Source organism: Hordeum vulgare, chromosome 7H (assembly GCF_904849725.1).
Source record: "Hordeum vulgare subsp. vulgare chromosome 7H, MorexV3_pseudomolecules_assembly, whole genome shotgun sequence".
Lineage (NCBI taxonomy): Eukaryota > Viridiplantae > Streptophyta > Magnoliopsida > Poales > Poaceae > Hordeum > Hordeum vulgare.
Window position 1 is genome coordinate 386,493,977 of NC_058524.1, and position 16,050 is coordinate 386,510,026.

The 16,050-nt window shown below is 41.1% G+C and overlaps 2 protein-coding genes across 2 annotated transcripts; both read left to right on the forward strand.

Moving 5' to 3' along the window:
- The first annotated feature begins 1,983 nt into the window (after positions 1–1,983).
- LOC123407903 (transaldolase) lies at positions 1,984–8,636 on the forward strand. The gene is made up of 13 exons (XM_045101143.1): positions 1,984–2,165; positions 2,280–2,394; positions 2,491–2,569; positions 2,662–2,737; positions 2,828–2,911; positions 2,987–3,091; positions 4,467–4,547; positions 4,638–4,702; positions 5,443–5,512; positions 5,593–5,670; positions 6,461–6,558; positions 8,080–8,215; positions 8,306–8,636. The coding sequence occupies exons 1-13, from the start codon at positions 2,109–2,111 to the stop codon at positions 8,450–8,452; spliced, it is 1,191 nt and encodes a 396-aa protein (XP_044957078.1). The 5' UTR covers positions 1,984–2,108; the 3' UTR covers positions 8,453–8,636.
- A 2,158-nt stretch (positions 8,637–10,794) lies between these two features.
- On the forward strand, positions 10,795–15,670 carry LOC123408708 (monocopper oxidase-like protein SKU5). Its single transcript, XM_045101762.1, has 9 exons — positions 10,795–11,116; positions 11,866–11,975; positions 12,617–12,887; positions 13,285–13,423; positions 13,917–14,286; positions 14,419–14,784; positions 14,867–14,945; positions 15,045–15,244; positions 15,342–15,670. The coding sequence occupies exons 1-9, from the start codon at positions 10,910–10,912 to the stop codon at positions 15,454–15,456; spliced, it is 1,857 nt and encodes a 618-aa protein (XP_044957697.1). The 5' UTR covers positions 10,795–10,909; the 3' UTR covers positions 15,457–15,670.
- The last annotated feature ends 380 nt before the right edge of the window (positions 15,671–16,050 follow it).

Genomic DNA, 16,050 nt, shown 5'->3' on the forward strand with positions numbered 1-16,050 from the left:
GCGTGAGGAGATTACGGTGGCCTTAGTGGCATCTTGGGGAGCATTGTGCCTCCACACCGCTCTAACGGAGATTAGCATCCGTAAGGGTGTGAACTTCGGGATACATCATCGTCTCCCCGTGCCTCGGTTATCTCTTACCCGAACCCTTTACTTATGCACTTTACTTTGTGATAGACATATTGTTTATTGTAATATATCTTGCTATCACTTAGTTGTTTATCTTGCTTAGCATCAGTTGTTGGTGCACATAGGTGAGCCTAGCTGTTTGTAGGTTTTGTGCTTGACATATTAAACGTTAGTTTTATTCCGTATTTGTTCAAGCCTAAACCTTAACTATTTTAAAGCGCCTATTCACCCCCCCTCTAGGCGACATCCACGTCCTTTTCAGCCTTGTCAAACCACTCCCATTATAAGGTTTCATAAACATGCTCGATTTGTATGTCGATATATTTGAATTGTTGAGCATAAAATAGAGATATGTGTTCTGTTGTTTTTTCATATTGAGGTGAATATCAACTCATTTTTACTTCAAATAATTAACAAAAAATAGTGATGTTTATTATGTTGCTTATTAAATATCCTCCTAGAACGACCTACAACTATCAGCTATTCTTCTTGTCTCAAATAAATATATGTATAAGCACACATTTTTACCGACGGTCGTCTATAGGGTGGCTGGATTGATGTAGCAAGACAAGCCTGTTGCAAATTCAACTAGATATGCCTTTAAATGTAACTATGATCTTGCCATAGATATAATTGGGAAATGCAAGTGCGCTTACAATGAGTAGATGTATCTAAACTAAGCACAAGCAGTGTTCCATCGATCGTCGGAAATATTTCTTGTTATGTTTCTAACGTGTAGCAAGGAAACACTTGCTAACTTGTTTTTTCACACACTTCTTTTGTGAAGTCAATGTGTAAATCTATAGGTGCTGGTGGACGTGTTGGAATAAGTATTTTGAGTATAAGACATCCGTGGGCAATTTTATTCTACAAAATTGTTAAAGTCAAAATAAGGTTTTCAAGTGATGGCCACATGAAAAGAATGGAGCCCAAGGGGATGGAGGAGCGAGGAGAAAGATGACGTATTATTTTGATACAAGGAGGGTGTGGTTAAGGAGACACAATGACTACGGAGAAAAAAGAAGCACAAGGAAGGACGAAAGTGCATAGGAGCTCTCAGGTGCTACGCCTCTATATTCGAAAGTAATTTAGCAATTTAAAAAAGTTGAAAATCCGAAACTTTTTATGAAATCAAACATGATCAAGTATTAGACATGTGTAAAAAGATTAAACAAGGGATGGCCTTCATTGCATCCAAGAACACTGATTTTCTAAAAAACGCTAAATACAAATACTATTCATGATATATTGTCGTCATAAATATTTTTTTTTTCTGAAGTCAACGCGAGTAATTCCTTGACCAAACGTTTTGTATCACTGAATGCTCCTAATCGGCTTCCAAGGAAGGATCCGTATAACCTTTTACGTTTTTGCTAAAAATACATCTAGATGTAAAATAAGTATTGCACATCTAAATCTTATATCTATAATCTTATATAAAGATTTGTGTGGGTTTTTTTTTTCCTGATACATCTAACTTTTTATATCAGTGCAATCCACAAGCATTAAGCTAGTCACTAGAATATGTATGCTTCCATTGTCAAATACTCACTTCGTTTCATAATACAAAAGTATTTTTGACACAAGCATTCATACACATTATACACGCACACCCTATCATAGAAGCACCTCCGAGAGATTGAGCCGGTATATCATTGTCATTGACGAAAATGTCTCCCCCCACTGAAAGCGATCGCCGAAAATCCTGAAATAAATCCAGAAATAAATACGAGCATCAGACTTGAACCGTAATGAACTAAGGCTAACACAGTCTCTCTTACCATCCAATCATAGGTTGGTTCCCACGAACACAATTGTTGGATGTTAAAAAAAAACTGGGGGCGCACATAGAGAAATGAGCCATCGACTCGTCCGAGGGCAAAGTCGTCACATCACAATAAATTGATGAACTAACCCCAAACGATCCTGTAAAATATAAGCTCTCACTCCCCAACCCACTTCCTCCGATCCCAGCTCCACCCATGGCGCTCTCCATTTCCGCACCCACCTCATCTCCCTTCCTCCCCGCCCCTCGCCAGGTACACTCTCTCGCTCGCGCTCCTCATCCTCCGTCCGACGAGCTCCCATTTGCTCGATTTGGCCACTTGCACGGTCCTTTCCCAGGTCTGACCCGTTCTTGATCGCCGCTCCAGGCCGGCAGGTGGAGCTCGTTACCAAGCTCGGCTAAGCCCGCGGTTTTCAGCCTCCGGAGGCCGGTTCTGGTGGCACGGGCCGCCGCCGGCAACGCGCCCTCTTCCCCCGCGGGCGGTACTGGGTCTCTCTTGGTTTCCTTCCTGCCCCCCCGGGCCTGTTATGATGTTCTAGAATCTTGATCCGCGTCACCTGCTTGTGGGTTGCTTGCAGCGGTCGTAACTGAGCTCGACGTGGTCTCCAGCTTCAGCGAGATCGTGCCGGACACAGTCGTCTTCGATGATTTTGAGAAGTAACTGCTCCGCTCTTTGCTCCTATACTCTCACTGAATGAATCTGGTTGGGGTGATGGTCAGTGATACACCATACTGCTCGTCAATTGCAGGTTTGCGCCGACGGCGGCCACCGTGAGCTCTTCGCTGTTGCTTGGGATCGCAGGGCTCCCGGATACCAAGTTCAAGGTGAGAAATTATTACTGGCATGTTTAACCGGCAGATGGTGAACAGAGGATGCGTGACATGATTAGTGCTCGGGCTGCTTGTTTTTTGTAGAGTGCCATTGACACCGCATTGGCAGATGGTGAATGTAACACAATGGAGAAGCCCGGGGACCGGATGTCCTGTTACCTTACCAAGGTGCGCATTGCATTTCGGTTTCAGTATCACCTGTTCTGTTCATCTGAGGAGTTGATTCCGTAAGAAATTTGGCAGGCCCTGGGGAATGTTGGAGCTGAGCTGGCTCATCAAGTTCCTGGAAGAGTGTCGACGGAAATAGATGCTCGATTGGCTTACGATGCCCAAGGAATCATCCAGAGGGTATGAGCTTCTTTCTTCTTTTCTTGTTGTGTAACTGAAATGTGTACCCAAAATACGCACATTGTGATTTGCATAGATGGTCATGCACTTAAGTAGTTACTAGCATGCCGTGAACATGAAGTAATTGAGAACCGTTTTGTGTTATGAGCTCATTTACAATGTTCTGATGTACCTACTAAGATGTAGGAGCACCGTATGCCCGAATCAATCTGAACTCAGAATAATGTGCCTACTAAGGATTTGATTACTTCTAATGGGCTAAAGCAAATATTCAGCAAAATAACTACTAACATTAACGTAAGTTTGATATATTACATACAGTACGCAGAATTAGAATATAATATGTTTCCCCCCAGTAGCTAGACATTAATTGATAGGATAAAAAACTTTATTTTTTGACGAAAATGCCGGATCAGCTTTTCATTCATTAGGGGGGAGAGTGTAGCACACGGTTACAAGAGGATTTTAGCTGCATATGGCTCATGCAGGCAACAGCAACCACAGCTTCATGACTATTCTAATCAGGCTCCCTGGGTCTTTGTATGAGTTCATCGATTTTGATCCTCTTTGTATGAGTTCAACAGAATGTGATAGTCGTGGTTGATGCCTTACTTGTGAAAACATGCTCGTTGTGTTCCTTCCAAGCATGCCACCACATAAGCTGCAACAGTGAGCTCCATGCACACGATGCGGCCTGGAGATGGTGTGGCCACTGTCTTCCCACCACTGAAGAAGTGAGCTCGTAGATTGGGTAGGAGCCAGCATCATTGGGTGATGGCACAGCTGCAAGACCTGGCGCCATAGCGCAGAGGTGAAGGGGCAGGTGGCCAGCAGATGCACGGCATCCACTGGAGTATTCCGACAGAGCTAGCAGACCGGGTCGTGGTTCCATCCTTGTTTGGCTAAATATGTACTATTAGCTCCTGAGTGAATACTTTTTCTCTCCAAATTGAGAACAGACTTGTCAATCATTACTTTTTCTCTCCAAATTGAGAACAGACTTGTCAATCATTTTGTTCTTTTTTTATTGCTTTGAGTTCTTTTCATCACTGTCATATTCAATTTGCATCAAGCCATCAACATTGATGAACTTATTGAATATCTTCTGCTTCACTTCTAATGTTCCCACAAATCATACCTTAGTCGTGATGGTTCTATTCAACTGCAAGTATCCGTTTGATGTTTGTAATATCTTTGCCTAAACTTCATGCTGAGAGCATGTATAGTTACTTATTATCTAAGTCTTGCCATATCTATTTTTACTCATAGCCTTGTCTGGCTGATGCCTGGTAAAGCATGTGTGCTGGCTGACATCATTTGAAGAAACAAAAAGAACGTATGTTTGATGAAAAATATTTGATATTTCTATGTTCAGGTGCATGAACTGTTGCAGATATACAATGAACATGATATCCCATCAGAACGTCTGTTATTCAAAATTCCTGCTACATGGCAAGTAAGTTTGCACTGCATTAATCTCCAAGTGTGGTCTGGTTCATACCTGCTGACTATGCATTTTTTTCGTCAAATTGTTTACAATCATCAGGGTATAGAAGCGTCAAGATTGCTTGAATCTGAAGGAACTCAAACACATCTAACATTTGTTTACAGGTACGTACGTGTACTTTGCTTAATTTGGTCCCAACCATATTTCTTGTAGTAGGGAGTTGTATGAATGTTTTTCCCTCTGTTCTTTTAATGTTACAAAGCTTGGGTGCCTGAAACTTCTTTCTTCTCCCAATTTGGAACCACATAACTGTCTTCAAATTACTTAGCATGGACCTGTAGAAGCTGAAGAGGGCTAAATGGCTAAAGTGTCCCATTTTTTCCTATCGATAACATCAATACCTATCGAGCTTTGGTGTTAGCGCAAGGAGAGATTGTCAGTCCAATCTGTCTTATAGTAACTTATAAGTGAAGTACTCATCTCACGTAACTTGTGTAATTGTCCTGGAAGGTCCTCAAAGTGCAATAAGTGTGTACATACGTGGCACCTCTAAAATAGTTTGAGGACTAGGATGACACTTTTCATAGTTTGAGGACCTATGTGACACCTCTGAAATAGTTCGAGGACCTACAGTGCACTTCACTCGAAGATTTTTCATATCTTTGTGAGGGTTGGCACCCCTTTGTAGGGAAGGCTTCACAAGACAACTCAACAGGCCTTACTAGTTATTGGGACGAACATGTTTACTCCTAAAGGACATGCACTATTGTAGATCCACTTACGTAGAGTTTCAATTTATGTAAGATGGTAAGTCAATTTTGGAAAGATACATTTTTCTCTGTAGAATTTGTAACTGGGACCCAATAGTTAATAACTGAAGCCTTGTGCGTGTCTTCTTTTTAAGTTTTGCACAAGCAGCAGCTGCAGCACAAGCTGGTGCATCCGTCGTACAAATATTTGTGGGACGTATTCGGGTAAATTTACCATGTCCTGTTTTCATTACCTCGCGCTAAAATGTAGATGTTATGCTGACCAATGACCATAAACTATACAGGATTGGGCAAAGAATCACTCTGGTGACCCAGAGATAGATGAAGCTTTAAAGAAGGGAGAGGATGCTGGGCTTGCCTTGGTTAGCATCAGTTACCATTTCATTTTTGTGCAGCATAAGCTAATATATGGAAACATGGCTCTTTACTCTGCAATCCTGCAATTTTTAATGTTCCTGGTTTCGCTTTCCGCAGTACTCTCGTGTAGCTGCGTTTGGTGCAAAAAAGTGAAAAATTCAAAAGTGGTCAACTACCAGCAAGTAATAGCACTGAGTATTACTTTAAAATTCCATTTGATTCGCATCATCTCTTGAAAACCAAATTGCGATCACGTGCTGCCTCATTCAAGATGACATTAGCCTCCTTGTAGAGGGTGCTGGCCCATGAACAGGGTTCCCTGTATAACGAATTGCGCTGACCATTTCCGGGCTTAAAAGTCCTTTCTGTTGTTGTTGTTGTTGTTGTGTTGTGTTTTCTGTCCTGTGTACTTTGCCCATTTTGTACTGTTTCCTTTACTTAATGCAAAATTCTCATCATCATCTTTTTTAGCACATCATATGCTGGCTTGCCATGCTATATCATAATTAGCGTTGATGACAGTTACAAGGGAACTAGGGTTGAATGGCAGTACACTTATACTGTTTTTTGGTGAGACTAGATTAATTGAACAATTAATGAAAATAATAAGGGAAGTATGAACGAGCAAGAGTAGACTTATTCAGGGGCTCATGTCTGCCCAATTAGATGCTGAGATAACACGGCGTTGAGCTGAGTTTGCCCGTATTTGCACTGGCATTACATAATATGCTGTGCTACTTACTTGGCTAGGAGTTGGTACTCTGTATGTATGATTCTGAGGTGTATGTATTTCAGGTGAAGAAAGCGTATGTTTATATTCACAAGAATGGGTACAAGACAAAGTTGATGGCCGCTGCGGTGCGCAACAAGCAAGACGTATTTAGCCTTCTGGGGTAAATATTCTGCCTTTTTCTCTTCTTATAATTAATACTAGCAAAATGGCCCATGCGTTGCCACGGAAGAAAAAACATAATCTCCAATGATGGTGACCACATTATGTTCACATATCATCGCTTGATTTAGAATTTTTGTGCACAAATGCAAGAAAATGTTTCTTCTTTTAAATTTATTCACAAGTTGAAGCAATCTTTACATTTTCAAAAAATATATATCATGGTTGTCAAAAATCTTGGTAACTCAAAGATTTATTCTGAATTTTAAGAATTTTTTTTAGAAAACATACAATAATAATCCGATCCATCCAACAGTTAATTCTTTAAAATTCACACTGGTATATTGTCACAAAGACTTAGAAGCATTAATGTTTAACTACATACATTAGATCTTTCGTGAACAATTTTACAAATATGGGAACAATTTTAAAATCAAGAATTTTTTTTACAATTTACAAACATTTACTAAAAAACGTGAATATTTTTTATATTTCAAACGGGTTTAAATATTTTCTTTTGAATTGGCGACCAATTCAAGAAAAGACGAACATAATTTTTTATGTTGGAGGATTTTATTTTAAATTCACAAACATTTTTTGAAACGCATGAAGTTTTTCTGAATAAACAAACATTTTTATAAATCAGTAATATATTTATTAAATTCATGGACATTGTTTTGGAATTTGCAAAAAAAAAAAAATCCGGCGCTTTTTTTGAATCCTATTTTTATTTCAAAATAAAAATTCGTCAGCATTTTAATTCAAAATTACTATTTTTTAGTATGCAAAAGTTTTTGTAATTCTAAATTATTTAAATTATAAATAAACAAAATTGGAACGGAAAAATTTAAATAAAAAAAACTATCAAAAGAGGCATTAGCTATTGTTAAAATTTTAGGACATTTTTTAAATGCATTAACATATTTTGAATTAGAAAGCATTTTGTTAAATGCCTTTAATAATTTTTAATACATGGAATTGTATTTGAGATGATGGACTATTCTTATTGTACAAACATTTTTTCTAAAACTGGAAACATTTTATTGTATATGCGAGCATTTTTTACAAAACTCCGAGCAGTTTTTGAAGTCACAAACATTTTAATTTTTTAAGTATGTTGGTTTATAACTTTCAGTTTATTAAAATTTTAAAGATTATTTGAAGTTCTAAATTATTTAAAATAAAAAAGTAAAACGAAACTGAAAATAAATAACTAAACGGAACTAAAAGCAGACGCCTGTGCATGGGCCGGCCCATACGGTGTGCTGGATATTCTCCCAGCATGCAGAGCGTAATATAGGAGGTTTTTACATGGGCCGGCCCAGTCCAAAAAAATTCGCTTTGTGAAACGTTTTCTATTACTTACCAGTGGCATGGTGGATAATTTATGCAAACTTTAGAGGTAATTTCCAAGACGGACGACCAGAAAACTTATTTGCTTTATTATTATTAGGGAGAGATAGACTGACTGTGGACCTGATTTGGTAGGTACTGATCAATGTTTATAAATAAATGTATTTAGGATCGACTACATCATCGCGCCCCTGAAGATACTGCAGTCTTTGGATGAATCTGTGACCGACTCTGATGAAAAGTACGGCTATGTCCAGAGGCTGACTCCTTCGCTTGACAAGATGTACAACTTCAGCCAAGAGGAGGTTGGTTGGTTGGTTCGTTTGGCTTGTTGATATCATATGTTTTGATGATGTGGTATTTGTATGCTAAGTGAGTAGTTGCGATGAATGCAGCTTGTGAAGTGGGACCAGCTGAGCCTGGCGGCGGCGATGGGGCCGGCGGCGGAAGAGCTGCTGGCTTCCGGGCTGGAGGGGTACGCGAACCAGGCGCGGCGCGTGGAGGAGCTCTTCGCCAAGATGTGGCCACCCCCCAATGTTTGAACTTGGGTTTGAAGCCGTTTCTTCTTTCTTGGTGGTAGTAATATTTTCGTTCCAACAAAGTGGTCTTCTGTGTTGTACCTTCTTGTCAACATGCTGTTTACTTTTGTCCTTGTAATGTCCGCCGTACTTGAGAGAAATCTGAATCATATTGTGGAAATATGAAATATTGTGGTTCAAACATCAACGCTTTTTTTTTTAAAAGAAAAAAGTGTGTGAGAATCTCGCACATGAGAGGGTCACGGTGATGAACTGCGGTATATAGAATTCTCTTATGTGTGGTATCAGTAACAAGGTACTAGCGCAGTCCATGGAGTCATGCATTAGTATTCCGTTTATTTTTCAGCGCAAAACGAACTGGTGACAAGACAAGTGAGGATCCGTTGAGAAGAAAGCTAATTTTGTCCGTTTGACGACTCTGGATCTCACGTATTGCTAAATTCCAAACTCGCTTCTTTTGTCATTTTGGAAATGAGAATACATGCACACTGAAATGACATAATCCATGATGACGACGATGACGATCCGGCGATGGCTGGGAGAAGAACGAGCAAAGAAGATGAGAGGCAGGCAGGCACAGTATTTGCGTGGCCTAAGCCATGCGTGCAACGTTACACACAGTTTTCGCGTACGGCATGCAAGACAGGTGGTAGAATCGGTTTCCATGCCTGGCCGTGCTTTGGTTCCGTTCCGGTGGATGGATCACGCCACCCATGCGCTCTCATTTCCGACACCCAATCCCACTTTACACTAATAATCAACCCCGGTCGTCTGTATAATTTCCCTTCTCAATGCATGCATATGCATGGCTCGTCCTTTTTATTACTCACTCCCTCCGTTTCATAATACTCCATCCGTTCCAAAATATAAGACCTTTTAAAGATTTCATTAAAAGACTACATACGAAACAAAATGAGTAAATTTATACTCTAAAATATGTCTATGTACATCTGTATGCAATTTATAGTGCAATCTCTAAAATGTCTTATATTTAAGAACGGAGGAAGTATAATATAAAAACGTTTTTGATAATAATATAGTGCCAAAAACGCTTTTTTATTTATAAACGAAGAAAGTATTATTTACTGTTACATTTTACTAATAAATAAAGACTGCCTGTGTTGCCGTAAAACATGCCTTCAAGTTAGGACCACCGACTTATCACATTTTCTATCCGTGTGAGCGTCATTGTTGATTACCCCGTTCCAAAATAATTCAGGTTCTAACCTTGCTCCTAAGTCAAACAAAACTAATTTTGACTAAACCTGCATAAAAATATATGAATATCCACAACATCAAATTTGCTTCATTAAATTCACTATAAAAATATATTCTCATATTATATGCATTTGATAGTATATATCTTAGCAGTTTGTTATATAGACTTGGTCAAACTTTAATTTTTTTTGACTTGAGATAATTTATAACTTCAATTTAACTTGGAATGGATGGAGTTACTTATGAGTTGCATCGAGCAGCCCGTCCATATGTATCAACATAACTAAAAAAAAGTATGGTGCAGTGCCACACACATCCTCATAGCTTTCATGGATGCATTTCCATTCTTTTCTAACATAAACTGCATTTTTTAGAAGAACCATGAAATCTCATCAACTTGGCCGTGCAGTGACGTTAGTCAAAATTGTACTCCCTCCCCCTCTCCAAACCTTATTATCTTTGCGTGTACCTCTCTAAACTCATTACACCCCATCTAAGGGCCTCTTTGATTCAGGGGCGTCGGCTGCCCAGACAACCAGGGCATCGAGTAGGGTGTGGTGGGATGATCGATCGTTCCGCACTATGGCCGCGTTGTTGGCCCGGGGCTCGACTTTAAGCTGACACCGTTATTGATTTGATTCCAAACAAACAGGAATAGAGTTCCCTAAAAACAAGAGTAGAGAAAACACATGATCAAATTACGAGAAACCCTCAAATCGAATGTGATTAGAAAACCGCGAGTGAAGAACACATGATAAATTGTAAAAAAGAGGTTTGAGTTAACTCCAAAGCGTAAGGCAACACACCAGTTACTACTAGGACGTACGAATCCCTGCGTGTATACGAACGCTTGCGTCTGTATTGTGTTAAAAAAACATATAAATTTCTTTGTCGCTGTTTTTTTTTATATCAAAACCGAAGGGGTTTCTGGATTAAAAAAACCATGTATAATGAAAGGGGTTTCCTTGTGAAGCACCGCCAGATCAACGAGCGTATCTGTAGATTTATTTGCTCGCGGAAATGCATTAAAAGCGCACGATTGGAAACTTCCATTTTAATTAATATGGAAATGGAAATGGATCCCATACACATCTTCCGCTCCCTCTCTCTCTCTCTTCTCTTCTCTTCTCTCTGGAGAAAAGCTGCTGCCGCTGCTTCTCTCTCCTCTTTTCCTTTCAAAACCCACGCCGAGAGAAGGAAGGAAAGAAAGAAAGAAAGGAAAAACCTGCTGCGCGCAGACGGATGCAGGACGTCGTACGTGTGATACAAGAGCAGGGGAATTGGTGGCGGGCGGGCGGGCCGATGACGGCGAGGGTGGTTGCGGCGGCCGTCCTGGCGCTCGCCGCCGTCGTGGCGTCGGCGTCCGCGGCGGCGGCCGGCGACGCCACGTACCCGGTGCGGTGGGAGGTCGGCTACATGACGGTGGCGCCGCTCGGCGTCTCGCAGAAGGTTCGCCTGCAAGGAACAACAACCCCTCTCTCTCTCTCTCTCTCCTCCTCCTCCTTCTGTGTGTGTGTGTGTTGTTGATTCCGTCCTCGGACATGTTCTTTCGTTCTTGAAATTTCAGCAAAAAGAAAAGGGGTCGCCTTTCGAGTCGTTTCTGCCGTTGGTTCGAGGAACTCGTGTTGAAAATGCTGCCTTTGCCTGTTTTCCTCCTCCTTCTCCCCAGTGCTGCTGATTTCGCGGCCTCGAACGCACGATCTCGTCGTGCTGCCTTCGGTTTCTCTTGCAGAGGGTCGTTAATCTGATGGATTTTTTTTTTGTCTTATAATTGTTTTCACAAAGGGATTATTCCATCTTTTGGGGCCAATAAATGAATAAATAATCTACGGAGTATGTGGATTTTTGGTCTTAATCCGGGACACAGTAACGGCCTTAAATCTCGAAATAAATCTGTAGCGGCCTGGCGATCTCCTTGTCCTAAAAATAGCCGTATACAGACTTGGCTTTCCATAGATCAATCTTTTTCAAATAGATTACTGCCTCTCTTTCTCGAGGTTCTAGCATTAATTTCGTGCAAAAAGTAGATAGGTTTTACAGAAAATCCGTCTGCTCATTTATTCATGCCTATTTTTCTACAGCTCTCCGTCAGAAAGAGCTTTTTTACAGCATTTATTTATTCATTCATATCCAGTGAGGATGCAAACTTAATTAGTACTACTAGTATAGATGATAAAATCCTTTTTTTTGTTTTGCAGGTGATTGCAATCAACAACCAGTTCCCTGGGCCACTCCTGAACGTGACAACCAACTGGAACGTGAGGGTGAACGTCCAAAACAACCTGGATGAGCCTCTCCTCCTCACCTGGTTTGTATTCTACCATCCCACAGTCAAAATACAGTAATTATTTATTCCGCATTGCAATTCTCTTCCATTCTTTAGCTGTATATATGCTGGAATGTGCACAAATTTGTGAACATGGCGAGCGAATGAAGGAAATGTGCAGCTGCATCTTTAGTAGTTTCTGTTATCTCTCTGAGGAATTCCCATCTTTAGCTCTACCCCCATTTGCATGGTGGCAGGTGATATTAGGCATTGTGTCACGCAAATGCCTTCTCTATTTGGGGACGTTTATAAGCTTAATAATACGATCATGCCATGGCATAACCATATTTGCACATGACTATGTTTTCTCCCCCATGGATTTGCTCAGCTCATCTATGGACAATTCTCTGTACCATTAGCTCATACATGTACTTTTGCACAAAAATGTTAAACTTCTTTCACTGTCTCTGTAGTTTTGTACACCACTATCCTTTCTTTCAACATGTATTTCCTATACATCCAGTAATCACTGTACTACATCTAACAAACAAGACCTGAAATGCTTACTCATAAGTAAGTCGGAGCATGGTAAAATGCTACCTCTCGAGGGCCCTTTCTGCACATTCCAACGTTTAAATAAATGGGAGTTCTCTCATCTCATATGCATGGCTTGCACCTGGCAGGGATGGCATCCAGATGAGGATGAACTCATGGCAGGACGGCGTCGCCGGCACCAACTGCCCAATCCCTCCCGGATGGAACTGGACCTACCAGTTCCAGCTCAAGGACCAGATCGGAAGCTTCTTCTACTTCCCTTCGCTCGGCCTCCAGCGGACTGCGGGCGGCTACGGCCCCGTAACCGTCAACAACCGCGCTGTTGTGCCCGTCCCCTTCGACCAGCCTGCTGGCGATGTTACCTTGTTCATCGGAGATTGGTACACCAAGAGCCACACTGTAAGTCCTGATTCTGTCTGACCCTTTGCGTCTTGTCTTTGGTTGCAATATTCAGTTTAGTGACTGTTAATTTTTTGTTCATGGATAGTCTGAGAGAACACCGAGATTTCTTTACCCCTGACACTGTCTTCTTGAATCCTGAGTGGCAGAAGCACAATACCATATAGAGTTGATGCGTGCATTGTTGTTCTGACAGATATAGGCAAAATCAATCTAATAATGATCAGAAATTCGTTTCCCAGTTTATTCTTGCCTTAGACTGATAATTGACAAGTGAATAATATTTTTTTACAGCAAGAAATACAAGTATATCATCCAATGAGTTGTCTGATTCATGGATTGTGATTTTCTTAAACACTTTGCCTTTGTGCCTGAGAGTGCTCTCTGTCACTTGCAGGAATTGAGGGACATGCTAGATGATGGCAAGGATCTTGGGATACCTGATGGGATTCTGATAAATGCAAAGGGCCCTTATAGATATGACACCACACTGGTTCCAGAAGGACTTCAACATGAGGTTGTTGGAGTTGAGCCAGGTAACCTGTCTTTGATCACAAAAAAGAAAGACCTTCAAACCTGCACTTGTATATGTGCCCAACTCTCATATTTTCTGGCTTATTGTTTATTCCGTACTTAAGCTAGTTATGTATGCAAAGTTGTAGTCGGCAGAGATTCAAAGTCTATGCGTAGTGAATATAATTGTGAACTGTTTGAGTTGGAATTTGGTGAAAATGTAAATTAGCGCATCATGACTAGAAAATGTAGTGTATCTAATGCCGACCACAATAATATGACATTTTTTCCTGGTATGGCATATTACCATTGTTATACAAAATGGTCAGATTTATTGCATTTCTTAGTGTGAATTGGAAATTGCACGAGTGAAGGAAACAAGATTAGAAAATTCTAGCTACACTAAGATATCAGTGTCAAGATTGTTAACATATATACACCTTCCTGATAGTTATTAGCTGCACCACTACTCCAAATTCTTTATCATATCAAGTATAAACCCAATCCTCTAAACAGGCAAAACATATCGCTTCCGCGTTCACAATGTTGGCACCTCAACCAGCCTGAACTTCAGAATCCAGAACCACAACATGCTTCTCGTAGAGGCTGAAGGAACATACACTAATCAACAGAATTACACCAACCTTGACATACATGTCGGACAGTCGTACTCTTTCTTGGTGACCATGGACCAGAATGCAAGCACAGACTATTACATCGTGGCAAGCCCGAGGTTTGTGAGCAGCGAAGCTCGCTGGCGCGATGTCAATGGTGTAGCAATCCTGCAGTACTCAAACTCCAAAGGCAGTGCTTCTGGCCCCCTCCCTGGCGCTCCAGATGATTTCTATGACAAGTACTATTCCATGAACCAGGCAAGGACTATCAGGTCAGTAGTGATGGATGACTTAACCGCATTGTTGTAATAATAGTTTGTTCATACAAATTAGGAACATGTTTAGCTTTTACCATTAACTCTGGAAGCTTGTCTCCATGATGAGTCGTTGCATTGTTGTTCCAGGATGAATGTGAGTTCCGGTGCTGCACGCCCAAATCCACAGGGATCATTCCGCTACGGCTCGATCAACATCACGCAGACCTTTGTCTTGAAGAACGAGTCGCCCTTGCGCATTGGCGGGAAGCGTCGAAGGACGATAAACAGGGTCTCGTACTCACCTCCCGAGACTCCACTGAGGCTTGCTGATCTCCACAACCTTACAGGGGTCTACAGAACAGACTTCCCCACAATGCCAAGCGATGCGCCACCAAGGAGGGCTTCATCTGTGCTGAATGCTTCTTACAAGGGCTTCCTCGAGATGGTCTTCCAGAACAATGAGACCGATGTTCAGACCTACCATCTGGATGGTTATTCATTCTTTGTAGTCGGGTATGCAACATTCTTTGTAGGATGCACTTTGTAGTCTTGAAACCAGCGATGTAAATGGGCACTATCATGTTATGAATTCCAGGATGGACTATGGCGAGTGGACGCCAAACAGCAGGGGTTCATACAACAAGTGGGATGCCATCTCTCGCAGTACCACACAGGTAAAGAATCATCTGACCATCATGTGTCAAATGCATTCATGGTCATTCTGATACTTGACTCTTTTCTTTTTTTCCTTCTCCGTTCCAAATCAACAACAGGTGTTCCCCGGAGGGTGGACCGCAGTCCTGGTATCGCTGGACAACGTAGGCATCTGGAATATACGTGCCGAGAAGCTGGATAATTGGTACAATGGGCAAGAGGTTTATGTGAAAGTTGCTGATCCACTGGGCTACAACGTCACCGAAATGATCGCTCCAGAGAACACTCTCTACTGTGGTCTGCTGAAAGACATGCAAAAGTATGCCCTGAGCTGATACACTTGTTTTATCCTCTGCTGCACCCTGCTCTTGCACAGCAATTTCTTACTGTGCCTTTTTATTGTGGAAACCTTACAGGCCACAGATACATGAGACAAGCAAGAAGTCATCAGCGCATGCCGTGGCTCGATGGAGCACTCAGCTTATTATCACAACCCTGTCGCTGATTGTCACAGCTGTGATTTGCAGTTAAATTTAAGAAACTGCGAAAATTTGTTAGTTAGGAATTCGTGGGGATTGATAGAACGAACATACTACATGTGGACGTCAACCATACACAGACTGTAACAGGATTCGTTTAAAATTTTCCTACAGATTCTAATGGTGACTCTTTAAGCTGTTGAGAAGCTCTTTGCGCAAAGGCCAAAGTTTTCATACTTGGAAATGAAACTCTGTTGGTTTCTTTACTTACGTGTTGTCTTGTAGAAGCTGGTAATGCATACATATCCTTGTTGCTTAATTTGCTGGTGGCTGCTGGTGATTTTGTACTGAATTTGCCTCCATGAACGCATTTCCACAAGCATCAGATTCTGTTGATTTGTCATGTTGCCCAACTGTCCAACAAGACCAATACTTGAGAGGAATTTTCTCTGTTGCAGTGTTCTCTCAATGATTTCTACGACATCTCTCCTGTTAATTGTGTCCATGTCGTATGGACATGCACCTTCTGAATCAGCTCTCATGTACTTCTGCAAAGACTGTGATCCAAATATGATGATCAAACTGGGTATTTATGCTCTCATCTTCATATATATATGTATGTCATTCACAAGAGTGATTTTCACAG

Bases quoted from the DNA above. Each gene is read 5' to 3' on its own strand.
- LOC123407903 (XM_045101143.1), top strand. From the start codon at position 2,109: ATGGCGCTCTCCATTTCCGCACCCACCTCATCTCCCTTCCTCCCCGCC. The intron at 2,570-2,661 runs GTAACTGCTCCG...CGTCAATTGCAG, and splicing joins GTCTTCGATGATTTTGAGAA to GTTTGCGCCGACGGCGGCCA. The intron at 2,738-2,827 runs GTGAGAAATTAT...TGTTTTTTGTAG, and splicing joins TCCCGGATACCAAGTTCAAG to AGTGCCATTGACACCGCATT.
- LOC123408708 (XM_045101762.1), top strand. From the start codon at position 10,910: ATGCAGGACGTCGTACGTGTGATACAAGAGCAGGGGAATTGGTGGCGG. The intron at 13,424-13,916 runs GTAACCTGTCTT...TCCTCTAAACAG, and splicing joins GGTTGTTGGAGTTGAGCCAG to GCAAAACATATCGCTTCCGC. The intron at 14,946-15,044 runs GTAAAGAATCAT...AATCAACAACAG, and splicing joins TCTCTCGCAGTACCACACAG to GTGTTCCCCGGAGGGTGGAC.